Source organism: Geotrypetes seraphini, chromosome 16 (assembly GCF_902459505.1).
Source record: "Geotrypetes seraphini chromosome 16, aGeoSer1.1, whole genome shotgun sequence".
Taxonomy (NCBI): Eukaryota; Metazoa; Chordata; class Amphibia; order Gymnophiona; family Dermophiidae; genus Geotrypetes; species Geotrypetes seraphini.
In genome coordinates, this window is record NC_047099.1 from 51364022 (window position 1) to 51379829 (window position 15808).

Consider the following 15808-nt stretch of genomic DNA (forward strand, 5'->3'; position numbering starts at 1 on the left):
ACAGGGCTGAGATGATGGTGTATCCTGGCGTACATACCTTTGTATGTAACCAAATAATCCATGACGGCCTTTTGTTTTTGTCCTGTTAAACTCTCTCCATCCCTCAAACAATCCCCTCTGTGTAAGTGAGGGGGACGTTGAAGGTCAGGTAAGTGCTGTGATCTGGAAACAAGAAGGGTAATGCTTCTTCCTAACAGGTGCCATATGGGAAGGCTGGGTTCTGTTTCTAGACTAGGAACGAGGAGGGAAGATGCTGAGAGAGAATAAGAGCAAGCTCTTGGGATGGGAGTAATCTGTTCACTCTGGTTCAGGTTCATTTTATTTCCTTAGCCCAAGGGTAGGCAATTCCGGTCCTCAGAGCCACAGGCAGGTTGGGTTTTCAAGATAGCCACAATAAATATACATGAGATAGATTTGCATGCACTGCCTCCTTGAGATGCAAATCTATCTTATCTATATTCATTGTGGCTCTCGAGGACCAGAATTGCATACCCCTGCCTTAGCCCAGTGTATTGCAAACTATATGCTGTGGTAAGATTCTGGATGCGCTACAGGAAGTTGGCGAGGAGGAAAGGCACCAATTGACTGCTTACAGGATAAGCCTCTCCCAGCAAGAGGCATGTTCCGTAGGCATTCAACTGGCCCTCACTCTGCACCTCTCCTCTTGCGCATCCCCCCCCCCCCCCCCCGGCAAAGAAATAACAAGCTCAGGGTCCTGTCTGGAGGGCCTCTGGACATGCTTGTGCCGTCGTCATCCTGACATCCACACGCAGCCTTGTGTTTAATGTGCTTTGGCTTCAAAAGGTTTGCGAGACACTGCTTTTATCTACTTGGACAATGTCCAGACAGAGGTTATATACAAAACAAATCCAAATTAGAAAGGAAAAATACCCTCCATAATTGCAAAAGCTTAAAAGTACAAATTTCAAAATGTAGGGCTCTGAGGTCAACCACTCCTATATACCAAACATTGTCAGTACTTGGTCAGGAAAAAGCCTCATGTTATTAAATGAACTTTAAGCTGTTTAAACAATACTCATATCGGAATAGATCATAATGCCATAGGCAAGTGATGACAAAGCATGGGACCCAGTACTGACCAAAGTGCACTTTGAAAAGTAGCAGTCGAAACCAGATAGACAGAAAGGACCAACAATAATGACCACAGTATATAAAATTAAAAAGTGAAGCAGTTTATAATGTGGCAAAAGGAAAAAAAACCCCAAAAATCCAGAGTTGAAACTACTCGTACATAACCCAGCCTCGGTTACAATCATAAAAATCTGAGGCTTAGTGTATGAGGGAGAAAAACATCTACACATGCTGGTCTCTGGACGTTGTGGAGTGGTAGGGGAAGAGGGAGAACATGATCTCCTGGTACTTGTAGACTAAACAGCAGACAACACCTTGATTCAGCTAGTCTGCCGGTGAGGCCAACTGTAGGGTGCGTTTCCTTTTCTTGGACAGTTTCTATTCCTCAGCCATGTGCTGCCCTGGACTGGAGCAAGAGGCTGTGAAGCAAGGAAGGCAGGGTTCAGAGTCCATTGACACTCCTTAGGCTCAATGCTATGGTGTACTGTACATACCACAACGTGGGAATAGTTCTGAAAATTAAGCCCTCCACTGCTCAAAGCAAATAGGATGAAAATTTTATGTGCGCTAGTAAAGCAAGGGGAAGGAATGTGACTGCATGTTCCAGGTGTGCAACTCCTGTACACATGTGGCAGGCAAAACAAGAAGTGCAAGAATACATTGCAGTCTTTCCCCATGCCATCCCCTAAGAGAATGGCACAGAGACAAATTTTCCCTGTCCCCGCAAGAACTCTTTTTCCCGTTCTGTGCCTGCCTCTGCCCCATTCCTGCAAGCTCCATCCTCATCTGCATAAGCCTCAAAAACTTTCAAATCATGTGTTCGAGGCTTGTGCGGTTAATGGGACAGCGACGTGACTTGTGCGGATGGAGAAATTAAGTTCCTGCAAGGGATGGGGATAAATTTGTCATTTGTTTTTTTTAATGTGAGGTACAATTCCTCACTCCCTTTAGTGAAACATGAAATAATAAGCAAAGTAAAAAAGGGAAATGTAGACCACCCTCTCAGCACCTGGAGTTCAAGCTTTGAACATGTAGTGAAGAACAACCTGAGTTCAATGCATTTCCTCTTAGTGAAGTCATCTCATCCATTTTACTGGTTTTGGCACCCTGGCACTTAATCTCGGAGCAAGTTTCAGGTTCTAGCATTATTTTGGTTATTGTATAATGATGTGGAAATCCAATTACTGTACATTATAAAATATTGACAAAACATATTCAATTCTTGGCAGCCTGTAATTTCATTAAAGAGCCTTTATTTCTTAATTATAAAAAGCTTACACAAAAAAATGTTTTAAGCAGTTTACTAAACTGACCACTAACTTTACATAATCTCAAAAGTCTTGACAGCTTATTGCACTTTCTCTTCCACTTCTAAGTGTCTAGATGTTGTCATAATCTGCTTGATTAGCACTGAAAACTGGTCAATGACAGGTTTTCTGGGTGTCAGGTCAAAGGCGTGCGCAGACAATTGAGCGCAGCGCGGAGGTGCATGCCGTAGAAAATTACTGTTTTTAGGGCTCCGACGGGGGAGCATGGGGGGAAACCCCCCCCCCACTTTACTTAAGAGATCGCGCCGTGTTGGGGGGGGGGGTTGTAACCCCCCACATTTTACTGAAAACTTCACTTTTTCCCTGTTTTTAGGGAAAAAGTTAAGTTTACAGTAAAATGTGGAGGGTTACAAACCCCCAACAACGCCGGCGCAATCTCTATTAAGTAAACTATGAACCGGTTTTCTGTGTACTTGGTCCCTCTCCTTGATAAGATGGCTAGAGTGAATCTAGTATAATGTACTTATAGTAACAATGTTTCATAGACACCATTTGCTTCTTTCAGGACAGGAAACTGATGTGCTATAGTGCTTTAGCACAACAAAATAATAAAGGGGGTTAGGTTAGACTGGGGGGCAACAAAAACAAGAGGGCACTCAAAAAAATTGAAGGGAGACAGATTCAGAACAAATGTAATGTAATGTAATGTAATTTATTTCTTATATACCGCTACATCCGTTAGGTTCTAAGCGGTTTACAGAAAATATACATTAAGATAAATGCTAGGAAGTTCTTCACTCAGAGGGTGGTGGACACCTGGAATGCGCTTCCAGAGGAGGTAGTAGAGCAGAGTATGATTTTGGGATTCAAAAAGGTATCAGACGTGTTCCTGAAGGCAAAGGGGATTGAAGGGTATAACTAAAGGGATACTATACAAGGCAACATGTTAAATAACAGATTGCTTAGGTCATTGACCTGGGGGGGCCGCTGCAGGAGCGGACAGCCGGGCACGATGGACCCATGGTCTGACTCGGCAGAGGCGATGCTTATGTTCTTATGTTTGCTAGTCTTAAAGTTGAGAGAGAGCTTTTGGCTGTTTCCAAGAAGGGTCCAGTTTGTCAAAAAAGTTCTGCATGAGTGCCAAGAGTAGGAGCCATCCTGTTCTCCCTTCGCTTTAACCTTCCCTCCGTTGCATTTGTTGGAGACTTGCCACCTCTTTTACTAAGGTGCGCTAACCGATGAGTGTGTGTTACATGCTAACATGCACCTTAGTAAAAGAGGGCCTTGCTGGTGGTGTCATAGTTTGATCGCCTGAGACCAGACTGATTTTGAGTGGAGCAACGTGCTATAGTTGGGCTGAGCGTATTTCTGCTGCTTTAACCAGTTTGAGAAGGGGGAAAGCGAGTATATCGAGGAAAGAATTGGGCCAACCAGGACTGATGAGGGTTGCCATTAGCCACTCCAGCCTTTCCACTTAAGAATACTGCTTTAAAGTAGCTGTTCGCCTATGGGTAATGATACTTAACTTTCCATAGTTGTGGTGCAAATTTGGTAGAAAAGGAGATAGGTGTGGAAATACCCTAGGGTAGTAGAGAACATGTGGCTAGGACAGTTGGAGAGGCAGGCCTAGAGTCTTAAGAAAGTGATAAAACAATGAGGGGCTACTCTTGCAGCAGTTCTGGTAGCAAATTAAAAAAAAGGCAAGTCCTTCTTCAAAAAATGGTCATGTAAATGAGGTGGGGGAGAGGAGAGAAGACTCACTAAATTTGCATGTGCCCCTCACTGGTGATAGCAATGGGCACATACGCAGGAAAAAAATGCAATAACCCCCCCCCCCCAACAAAAACCACAACAATGGTTGAAACATGTGTAGCAGTTCTTACATATGTATATACATGTTTTTTTTATACTATGTAACACTGCCTTGATATATGATAAGGTGGTATATCAAATTGTTAATGAACCTGACACCTACTAACCAGCAGAGGGAGAGCTGCCCATTCTCTCCCCATCCCCCTGTATCTTTACTTAAATGGCTAACCGGAGGCTCCCTGGATGAGAGGGGGAAAGGCTAGGGCTGGGCTCATGCCCTCCACATTCAGCCAACGTGCTCGACGGGGCAATGAAAAGCAATCGGCGCCCTTTCGGGGCACGGCCAGCCCAACCCTCCAGGCTTGGCATTGCCCCAGGCCCCAGACATTCTTTCGAGTAGCGGCCAACGTTCTAAAAATAGAACGTCAGCCGGCGCCCCCAGCCAATGACAAGCAGGCGTGGGCGGGGCCTCGGCGGGCGCGAGAACCCTGTCCGGCCAATGGCCCTGCTCCAGCCTAATCTGCTAGGGACGGGCCCAATCGCCGTGGAGCGGCGGGGCGGGTCCGGCGCGCGACGGGCGCCTCGAGCCGTCACTCGGCCGGCGGGAGATTCTGATCTGGTGGCGGCGCAGGGGCGAGGGAGGGAGGGGGGGTACGCAGGCTGACGTCACAGACGTGGGGTGGGGGGAGGAGGCGCTGCTCGCTCCCGCCTTCCTTCGTGCCAGTCTTTTTTAGTCTTCGGCTCTTCTCCCTGTTTTGGTGCTCGGGGGCGAGCGCGGCTGTCCAGCCCTTGTCGCGATATATCGTGCCGGCGGGGCTCCGAGCGCGTCTCCCTCCCTCTACCGGGGGGGCGGGCTCCAGGCCGCCGCCGTACGGGAGGGCGAGAAGGAGCGCGCGGCCTGCGGGCCCCGGAGGGGGTGGGGGAGGTTCGCTTCCCCCCGCCCCGGCCACCATGGGGAACACGGCCACGGCCAAGAAGGGCAGCGAGCAGGAGAGCGGTGAGTCCCATTCGTGCGATAATCTCCTTATTATATCGCAGATCGGGATAATGAGCTGTGTAGAGCGCGGCGTCCAGGTGTACGATAACATCGTTATTGCATGGTCAGGTAGATAACTCGGGCTAATGGGCAGGATTGCAGGAAATGCCCTTTGTGTGATGACATAATATCATCTGATGCCTTTAATGTAAATCGGGATATTGAGTTGTAGAGCGGGGCGTCCAGGTGTATGATAACATCGTTATTGTATGGTCAGGTAGATAACTTGGGCTAATGGGCAGGATTGCAGGAAATGCCCTTTGTGTGATGACATAATACCATCTGATGCCTTTAGTGTAAATCGGGATATTGAGTTGTAGAGTGCGGCGTCCAGGTGTACGATAACATCGTTATTGCATGGTCAGGTAGATAACTCGGGCTAATGGGCAGGATTGCAGGAAATGCCCTTTGTGTGATGACATAATATCATCTGATGCCTTTAATGTAAATCGGGATATTGAGTTGTAGAGCGGGGCGTCCAGGTGTATGATAACATTGTTATTGTATGGTCAGGTAGATAACTTGGGCTAATGGGCAGGATTGCAGGAAATGCCCTTTGTGTGATGACATAATACCATCTGATGCCTTTAATGTAAATCGGGATATTGAGTTGTAGAGCGGGGCGTCCAGGTGTTTGATAACATCGCTATTGTATGGTCAGGTAGATAACTTGGGCTAATGGGCAGGATTGCAGGAAATGCCCTTTGTGTGATGACATAATACCATTTGATGCCTTTAATGTAAATCGGGATATTGAGTTGTAGAGCGGGGCGTCCAGGTGTATGATAACATTGTTATTGTATGGTCAGGTAGATAACTTTTAGTGTAAATCAGACTAATGGGTAGCATTGCAGGAAATGCCCTTTGTATGATGACATAATATCATCTGATGCCTTTAATGTAAATCGGGATATTGAGTTGTAGAGCGGGGCGTCCAGGTGTATGATAACATTGTTATTGTATGGTCAGGTAGATAACGGGCTAATGGGCAGGATTGCAGGAAATGCCCTTTGTATGATGACATAATATCATCTGATGCCTTTAATGTAAATCGGGATATTGAGTTGTAGAGCGCGGCGTCCAGGTGTACGATAACATCGCTATTGTATGGTCAGGTAGATAACTTGGGCTAATGGGCAGGATTGCAGGAAATGCCCTTTGTGTGATGACATAATATCATCTGGTGCCTTTAATGTAAATCGGGATATTGAGTTGTAGAGCGGGGCGTCCAGGTGTATGATAACATTGTTATTGTATGGTCAGGTAGATAACTTTTAGTGTAAATCAGACTAATGGGTAGCATTGCAGGAAATGCCCTTTATGTGATGACATAATATCATCTGATGCCTTTAATGTAAATCGGGATATTGAGTTGTAGAGCGCGGCGTCCAGGTGTACGATAACATCGCTATTGTATGGTCAGGTAGATAACTTGGGCTAATGGGCAGGATTGCAGGAAATGCCCTTTGTGTGATGACATAATATCATCTGATGCCTTTAATGTAAATCGGGATATTGAGTTGTAGAGCGGGGCGTCCAGGTGTATGATAACATTGTTATTGTATGGTCAGGTAGATAACTTTTAGTGTAAATCAGACTAATGGGTAGCATTGCAGGAAATGCCCTTTATGTGATGACATAATACCATTTGATGCCTTTAGTGTAAATCGGGATATTGAGTTGTAGAGCGCGGCGTCCAGGTGTATGATAACATCGTTATTGTACAGTCAGGTAGATAACTTTTAGTGTAAATCAGACTAATGGGTAGCATTACAGGAAATGCCCTTTATGTGATGACATAATACCATTTGATGCCTTTAGTGTAAATCGGGATATTGAGTTGTAGAACGGGGCGTCCAGGTGTGTGATAACATCGTTATTGTATGGTCAGGTAGATAACTTTATACTCTTTGATAACTTTAGTGTAAATTGGGATAATGAGCATTAGAGCCCTGAGATCACTTGGGTAATAATATTATTGTTACCTTTGTGATACCTTTAGTATAAATCGGGATAATGAGCAGTAGTGTGGTGAGTGTCATTTCTGTGATAATGTCATTGTTATACTGGGAGTGTGTGGCACAGTGGTTAGAGCTAAAGCCTCAGCACGGTGAGGTTGTGGGTTCAAATCCCATGCTGCTCCTTGTGATACTGGGCAAGAACATTAGGTAGAATGTGAGCCCAGCGGGATAGATAGGGAAATGCTTAAGTGCCTGGATGTGAACCACATAGGCCATAAGTGATTATATAAATACTGTACTAAAATAAAAATGAATAAATATTGTCTGATACCTTAGAGTCTATTAGGGTAATGAGCAGGAGAGCAGTGAGTCTAGTCCACTTATGTGCTAAATATTATTATGTGTAATTTATAAATCAGGCTCTTGAGATCTTAGGATTAGGTCAATGCTGCTTGTGTGATATTACACTAATGGTCTGATACCTTTAATGTAAATCAGGATAACGAGCTGTAGAGTGGTGTGTCCACATGTGTGATAATAATCTTATAATATTTATTTAATTAGTTCATTTTTTAGCCCGTTGTCCCCAAAGAGTTCAGAATGGATTATTATAGTCTGATACTGTTTGTGTAAATCAGGATAATGAACAGTAGCGCTGTGAGTCCACTTGTGTAATAATATTATTATGCTATGTCATACTTTTAGGACTCCTTTTACGAAGGTGCGCTAAGTGTTTTAGCGCACGCACCGGATAGAAACATAGAAAAATGACGGCAGAAAAGGGCTGCGTACGCTAGCTGAAAATCTACCACCTGCTCAAAAGGATGGGGTAGCGCTAGCGTGCGCAGTAATTTAGCACGCGCTATTCCGCGCGTTAAGGCCCTAATGTGCCTTCGTAAAAGGAGCCCTTAGTATAAATCGTGGTTATGAGCTGGAGAGTGGTGAATGTCATTTGTGTGATAATGTCATTATTACCCCATGTGTATATGTCAGGATAATGAGCAGCAGTGCAGTGAATGCCATTTGTGTGATATTATTATTATACTGTCTAATACCTTTAGTATATGTCAGGATAATGAGCAGTAGAGCCGAGTCCACTTGTGTGATAATATACTGGTTATGCTGTCTGATAGCTTTAGTGTAAATTGGGATATCGAACAGTAGAGTTGTGAGTTCACATGTGTGATGATATCATTATTATACTGCCTGATACCTTGATTATAAATCAGAATAATGAGCTGGATACGGTCTGATATCTCTAGCATAAATTAAGATAACGAGAAGAATAATAAGTGTGTTATAATATAATTATTCTATGTGGTATTAGTGTAAAACAGGATTATTCTATGTGGTATTAGTGTAAAACAGGACAGGAAATAAGAGCGGCGAGTCCTACTTGTGCAAAGTATCTTTTTTTTATACTGTGAGATATTTCTAGTGTAAATCAGGGTAGGGAGTTGAAGATAGAGAGTTGCACGGGGACAGAAATCTCACCCATCCTCGCCCGTCCCCATCAGGATCCTCTCCGTCCCAACCCGTCCCCGCCAGGATCCTCTTCGTCCCCACCCGTCCCCGTCAGGATCTTCTCCATCCCCACCCATCCCCGCAAGGAATTACCTCCATCCCTACATGTTCCTATAAAAAGCAGCAATTACTTCTGACAGGATCATCAATTCCACAGTTTCTTTTGTGTTTGCGCTGCTGTTTTCCTTGTGGAATCTCTTTGGTGGAACCCTTTTTTTGTTTTCTGTTCAGGTAATTAACTTATAAACCCCCTCTTTTACTAAGACTGACGTGTCCATTATATTATATGGACGAACCCTGCTTCCAAAGCCTTCCATCCCCGTGGGAGTCCCGTTGGCTAGAGGGGGTCCCCGTGGGAGTCCCGTGGGTTAGGAGGGGATTCCCGCGGGACTCGCGGGATTCCCGCGATCCCCGTTCCCGAGCAGACCTCTAGTTGAAGAGCAGTGTGTCTCCCTCAGGATAAAATAATAATAATTATAGCATGTATGGGATTCACCATCCTCCAAGTCACTGTTGTGATGTACACTATTAATATCATTATTATGCCGTTTTATATCACCTGATGAGTGGTATATGCTATGATCCAGCTCATTGTCCTGATTTACGTTATCAATATTGTACAGAGTAATAATGATATTATTGCATAACTGGGGCTCACTGCTTTCCTGCTCACTGCTAAAGATATCACACAATTATGATAATATCCCAGGAGTGGACTAGACACTCTCCAACTCACTGCATTGATTTACACCTTCAGTATCACACTGTACTATATTGTATATTATACTGCTCTCCATTCTGCACCATATCACACTTTATAATATCATAAGAGTTGGACTCGCCACTCTTCAACTCACTGTCCTAATTTACACTATAACTATTACACTGTATAATATCACATGTGGGACTCATCATCTCTAGCGGCCTGGCCTGACTTACACCATATCACACTGTATAATATTGCATGAATGGGAATCACTGTTTTCAGCTGGCTGCCCTTATTTACATCACAGATGTCACACAACGTAATATTATTGCATAACTGGGGCTCACTCTCCAACTTGCTATCCTGATTAATATTAAAGATACAACCTATATAATGTTATAATTGCCTGAATAGGATTTACTACTCTTCAGCTGCTATCCTAATTTAAACCACAGATATCGCACATTGTAATATTGCACTAATACCACACAGTAGAATAATGACATTGCATTAGTGGTATTCACCATTCTCCTCCTTGATGCCCCGGTGTATATTAAAAATGTGTTTCCACCACTCTCAAGCTTGCTGCTCTGATTTACACTGAAGATATCACACAGTATAATAATGATCTAGAATGCAAGGCACACCACTCCCCTGCTCACTGCCCTAATTTATACTATATATACCTCACAATGTAATAATATTGCACAAATTTGACTCTGCTCTCTAACTCACTGCTATTACACTAAGATATATAGCATAATAATGGTTCTACTCTAATATTATTATAAGTCAGGGTTATGAGTTGTAGCTCAGTGAGGGGTCATATGGTACATATAATACTGAAATATTTTCATTTCCTTTTTCATATACCGTCAATTGTCAAAAATGGCCTGAAAATGGTTTACAATAAAAGCTCAAGATGAGCTATAGAGAGAGAAGATCCAAAAGGATGTAAATTCCCATTACTGCAAAGGAAATGCTTGCCTGAAAAGCCAGTATAATTCTGAAAATTGGGGCAAAAAGCTGCATAATGAATCCCACTATATTGTATAATATATGCTATGTGATATTCTTGTAAATCAAGACAATGGACTGGCAGGCAGTGTTCAACTTCTACTGTAGTATAATATGATGTGTGATCTGCATATTGTAACTCGCTGATTGTCCAGCTCTCTTCAGTTGTAAACCACCTAGAAGTCACACGATTGTGGCAGTATAGAAGAATAAAGTTGTTATCTTCACGGTGGCCAATCTAGGTCACTAGTACCTGGCAAGAATCCAAATAGTAGCAACATATAGCATATATGATATAATGTTTTGCAGATCATGACAATGTGCTGTAGTGTGGTAAGTACTAATAGTGCTCTACTCTTGTACGGAGCAAATTGCAGGTCGGGTTATTCACGGTTTATTATCTTCTTCAGGTCTATTTTACCGAAAAACCACGAATAACGTGCAGAAAGTTATTCGCGGTTTTTCGGTATTCACGGCTATGTTTTGCCCGCATCCCCCAGGAATACTGAGGGAGAAGTGTACTTTCATTATATTTTACATAAATTATAGCAAAATTTCTTAAACAAATCATTATCAATTAAGTGAAGTTTCCATTTGGGGTCTATATAGAATTCTTGCTAGGGAATGGAGGTGATCAAATCGTAGCGTATTAGATAATCAGATTATAGGACCTCCTATGATCTATTTATCATCCCAGGTCCGCATCCTAGATTTGATGTTGTAATCATTTATAGTGAGACCTTGGCTAGGACTGTGGCAGAACGAGATTTAGGGGTGATCATCAGTGAAGACATGAAAACTGCCAATCGGGTGGAGAAAGCTTCATCCAAGGCCAGACAAATGCTGGGTTGTATCCGTAGAAGCTTCGTTAGCCCGAAGCCCGAGGTCATTATGCCGTTGTACAGAGCCATGGTGAGACCTCATCTGGAGTACTGTGTACAGTTCTGGAGGCCACATTACCGTAAGGATGTGCTGAGAGTTGAGTCGGTTCAGCAAATGGCCACCAGGATGGTCTCGGGGCTCAAGGATCTCACGTACGAGGAAAGGCTGAACAGATTGCGGCTATACTCTCTCGAAGAATGTAGGGAGAGGGGAGACATGATTGAGACATTTAAGTATATCGCTGGTCGTGTCGAGGTGGAAGATGATGTTTTCTTTCTTAAAGGACCCTCGGTCACAAGAAGGCATCCGCTGAAAGTCAGGGGCGGGAAATTTCATGGCGACACCAGAAAGTATTTCTTCACAGAGAGAGTGGTTGACCATTGGAACAAGCTCCTAGAGCAGGTGATCATGGCCAACAGTGTGCCTGATTTCAAGAATAAGTAGGATGCCCACGTCGGATCTCTACGAGGACAGTGTAAAGGTATCGCCACCTGAGTGTGATCTCTAGGAGGGTAGTTAGGGAGGGTTAATAGAGTGGACAGACTTGATGGGCTATAGCCCTTTTTTGCCGTCATTTTCTATGTTTCAATGTAACATTTAAATAGATTATCCACAGGATGGCAAGTTCTATCCATACTGCCATCTTCTTATATGGTTGGCACTGTTTTCTGTTTCTGTGGCTACATCAGATGACAAAAGCAACTTTTTGAGCTTTGAATTCAAGAATGACACGGGGACAAATTTGTCCCTGTCCCCACAGGAACTCAGTTTTCCTGTCCCATCTCCACGAGTTTTGTCGCTGTCCCTGCCTCGTTCTTGTAAGCTCTGCCTGAACCACACATGATTTTAAAAATGTTCGAGGCTTGTGCGGATGAAGACTGAGCTTACAGGAACAGGAAAAGAACTTGGGGGGGAACGGGACGGGAAAAAATTTGTCCCCGTGTCATTCTCGGCTTTGAATATTCTTTATGGGAGCTTTCTCGTTTTCCTGGATCCACACTGTTCTGGTCTCACTGAAGTCTGTGTTCTTCATCGACTGTTTCCAAGGTGTCGGACAAGGTCACCTTAACTTGCAGGTGCAGACAAATGATTGGCTTTTTGACAGAGGCTGGCCAGCTGCCCATCTAGAATGTATCCTGGCTGGATTCCCACAGACGGGGCAATTTGAGCGTGTGTAGATCAGTGCTTTGTGCGCTCAAGTATACATGCTGAAAAACATGGGGGCGATGCAATATTACAGGATAAGAGCGTATTCTGTAATGGAATCTGGATGACTAGACTTTCTTATTGATACCTGCATTCAGTGGCTTTGTGCTGCCCCCCTGCCCTCTTTTTCGAACCCACCCCTTCCCTTCCCCCATACCTCTAACTTCCCTGGCACAAGCAGCGGCTCCAGCATGCTGCCCCTGCCAGCCTCGGCTCTCCCTCTGATGTCACTTCCTGGTCCCGCAACCAGGAAGTGACGTCGGAGGGAGAGCCGAAGCTGGCACGAGAGCTAGAGGTATGGAAGGGGGAGTGGGGAGGAGGAGAGGTACTAGTGCCCCTACCAAGATTGCGCCTGTGGCATTCTGCGCCCCCCACCTCCCTTACTGTGCCACTGTGTGCCTTTTTTGCAGCACAACCAAAGTGGTTCACATATCATTACATTACATTACATTAATGACTTCTATTCCGCCCGTACCTTGCAGTTCTGAGCGGATTACAAAAAGAAGCAGCTGGACATTTCCAGGAGAATTGCAGGAAGATTGGAGAATTACAATTTAGGATTTAGGATACAGAAAAGATGACTGGGCTATTCCAGTAGATTTACAATTTGGGGAGCTGTACAATTATCCCAGGACAAGCAGGCAGCATATTCTTGCATGTGGGTGACATCGTCCATGGAACCCGGCACGGACTGTCTAAAGTGAACTGTCACTTTTAAGAACTTAAAAGACTGCATGTACCATGCGGGTGCCTTTCCGCCTGCTGCCAGTTCAGTAACAAAGCTATGAAACCAAGAAAGGGAGGATATCTGGCTGCAGTCCTCGGATAGCATCCGTTTCAGGTAAGTTAACTGTGCTTTATACATGTGTATTTTTCTCTGTAACCAGTGGATTCACAATCTTAAAGTTTTATACCTGTGTCAGTGGAGAATTTGGTGACTTGCCCAAGGTCATAAATTGCCACAGTAGGCATCAAACCCACTGAGTGGCGTGAAGGGGTGGCCTAGTGGTTAGAACTGCCTTGGCACCCTGAGGTTGTGAATTTGGTCCTTGTGACTCTGGCCAAGCCACTTACCATTCCATTGGCCCAGGTACCACAGTTTAGATTGTCAGCCTGCCGGGACAGATAATGCACCTGATTACTATTCAGTGTATTGTAAACCGTTTTGGGAGGATCTGTAAATTTACACATGGGAAGGACATGCAAATGCAGGCGTCTCGTTAGAGAATTGCATTTATACCACTTTTCTGCAATAAATTCATAGGGAGTGGTGAATTGACGTTCGTGTATTAATACTTTACTCAAGCACAAATCTCTCGTATGTGTACGAGTTACTTGCTGCATTGGTGTACCTGTCGATAGGCTATTTCAGAAAGACATGGGGATATCTTCACAGCCTATTACAGAATTACCTTGATAATGGACATGTCTTGGGCTTTGTGAAAACAGTGGAGTTTCTGAGCCCATTTCAAAAATTTGGATGCTGGGGGTTTTATCCTTCCAAGACATAAGGCTGAATGGCATGCAGCACACCTGAAAACGTAATTATTTGTCAATGCCTTCTTGTGCTGATGCTGTTTGCTGTTAATAAAATTTTTAATAAATAGTTGACTTTGTACGTAGAGAGAGCTCCTCGGTTTTTGATCCAAAGGCCACAGGAGTACAGAAAAAAATTCATGGCAGGTAAAGATCCTAAATAGCATAGGGGCAAAAATGCACCCTATGTAATCTGAAATCCTTTGAACCATCATACTGGATGATGCATCTCGTGTTACATCAGAAGACAGCCTGTTCTACAAAGTACAACAAGATCCCTCTGCTTACATAGTTGAAGACCTTGAGATGAACTGTGGCAATCTCCATTGTTTTGTTGTTTCTGCTCCCTGCAGCTAACCTCGGGGACAAAATCATATCATTGGTTGAGTGTTTAGCTCAAAAGCTGCATGGTGACTAATAATAATCATCTTTATTCTTGTATATCGCCCAACCATGAGTTCCAGGCTGTTCACATCAAAGAAGGACATAGGCAGAGATACAACAATATTCAAGTTAAAAACTTATCAGACAGATAAGTTTTTAACAAGTTCCTAAAAGCATAATATGATTGTACTTGTGGAACCAGAGTACTTAACCAGGAATTCATTTTACCTAACTGAAGTCTTGTCTAGAAATCTCTTATAGCGACATGCTTTTAAAGATGGATACATAAACATGTAATTATTTCAAGAGAATCCTGTTTGAAAACGCCTTCGGTTGGTTTAGCCTGGAGCAACACAGGTAGATTTTACTAGTTACTCTTGACTATAGTTTTTACAGTCCCTACAAGCCTTTCTTGGGTCTTGAAGAACCGTACCTTCCTTCCAGCATAATTAGTGTAAGAACATAAGAATTGTCGTTGCTGGGTCAGACCAGTGGTCCATCATGCCCACGTTGCGGCCCTCTGGTCAATGACCTGCATCCTATCTGAGACTAGTCCTACCAGCGTACGTCCTTGTTCATTATGAACTTGTCTAACTTTGTCTTGAATCCCTGGAGGGTGTTTTCCCTTATGAATCCAGAAGAGCGTTCAGTTTTCTACCACTCTCTGGGTGAAGAAGAACTTCCTTACGTTCGTACGGAATCTATCCCCTTTCAATTTTAGAGAGTGCCCTCTCGTTCTCCCTACCTTGGAGAGGGTGAACAACCTGTCCTTATCTACTAAGTCTATCCCCTTCAGTACCTTGAATGTTTCGATCATGTCCCCTCTCAATCTCCTCTGTTCGAGGGAGAAAAGGCCCAGTTACTCTAATCCTTCACTGTACGGCAACTCCTCCAGCCCCTTAACCATCTTAGTCGCTCTTCTCTGGACCCTTTCGAGTAGTAGTTGATGAAAGTGCCCAAGCAACACAGTTTTTGCACATTTAGGGGGTAATTCTGATAAGGTCACCAAAACTCAGGCACTAGGATGCTGCACATTACGTTCAAATTATATATCGTCAATTAGGTGTAGAATTGTCCATTTACACTAGTTTTCTGTAAAAAGCATTCTCAAAGGTTGAGCGGGACATTATCGACATCATCTGGTGGAGCCCCGGTGCAGACATTACCCACTGTTCAAGAACTTTCTCAAAGCTTCTAGCAGTGTGGCACCACACATACATGCCTGATGTGAACTCGTGGGACCAGCCGTCTTAAATTTTCCACAGAGCAGTTGTGTCTGTCGGTTCTACTCAACCCATCGCTTCACAGTTTTGATGCCTTGCTGTGTGACATACCGTGGGACCTTTTTTTAATTATCCCAGGACAAGCAGGCAGCATATTCTCT

The 15808-nt window shown here is 43.9% G+C and overlaps 1 protein-coding gene across 1 annotated transcript in view; it reads left to right on the top strand.

Annotated features, from left to right (window-relative positions):
* Nucleotides 1-4846: 4846 nt before the first annotated feature.
* Nucleotides 4847-15808, top strand: part of PRKACA (protein kinase cAMP-activated catalytic subunit alpha) — an 89464-nt gene continuing 78502 nt past the window's right edge. The window contains exon 1 of the mRNA XM_033924159.1: nucleotides 4847-5169. Coding sequence (XP_033780050.1) covers nucleotides 5124-5169 — 46 coding nt within the window. The 5' untranslated portion in view covers nucleotides 4847-5123. The remainder of the gene's footprint in view (nucleotides 5170-15808) is intronic.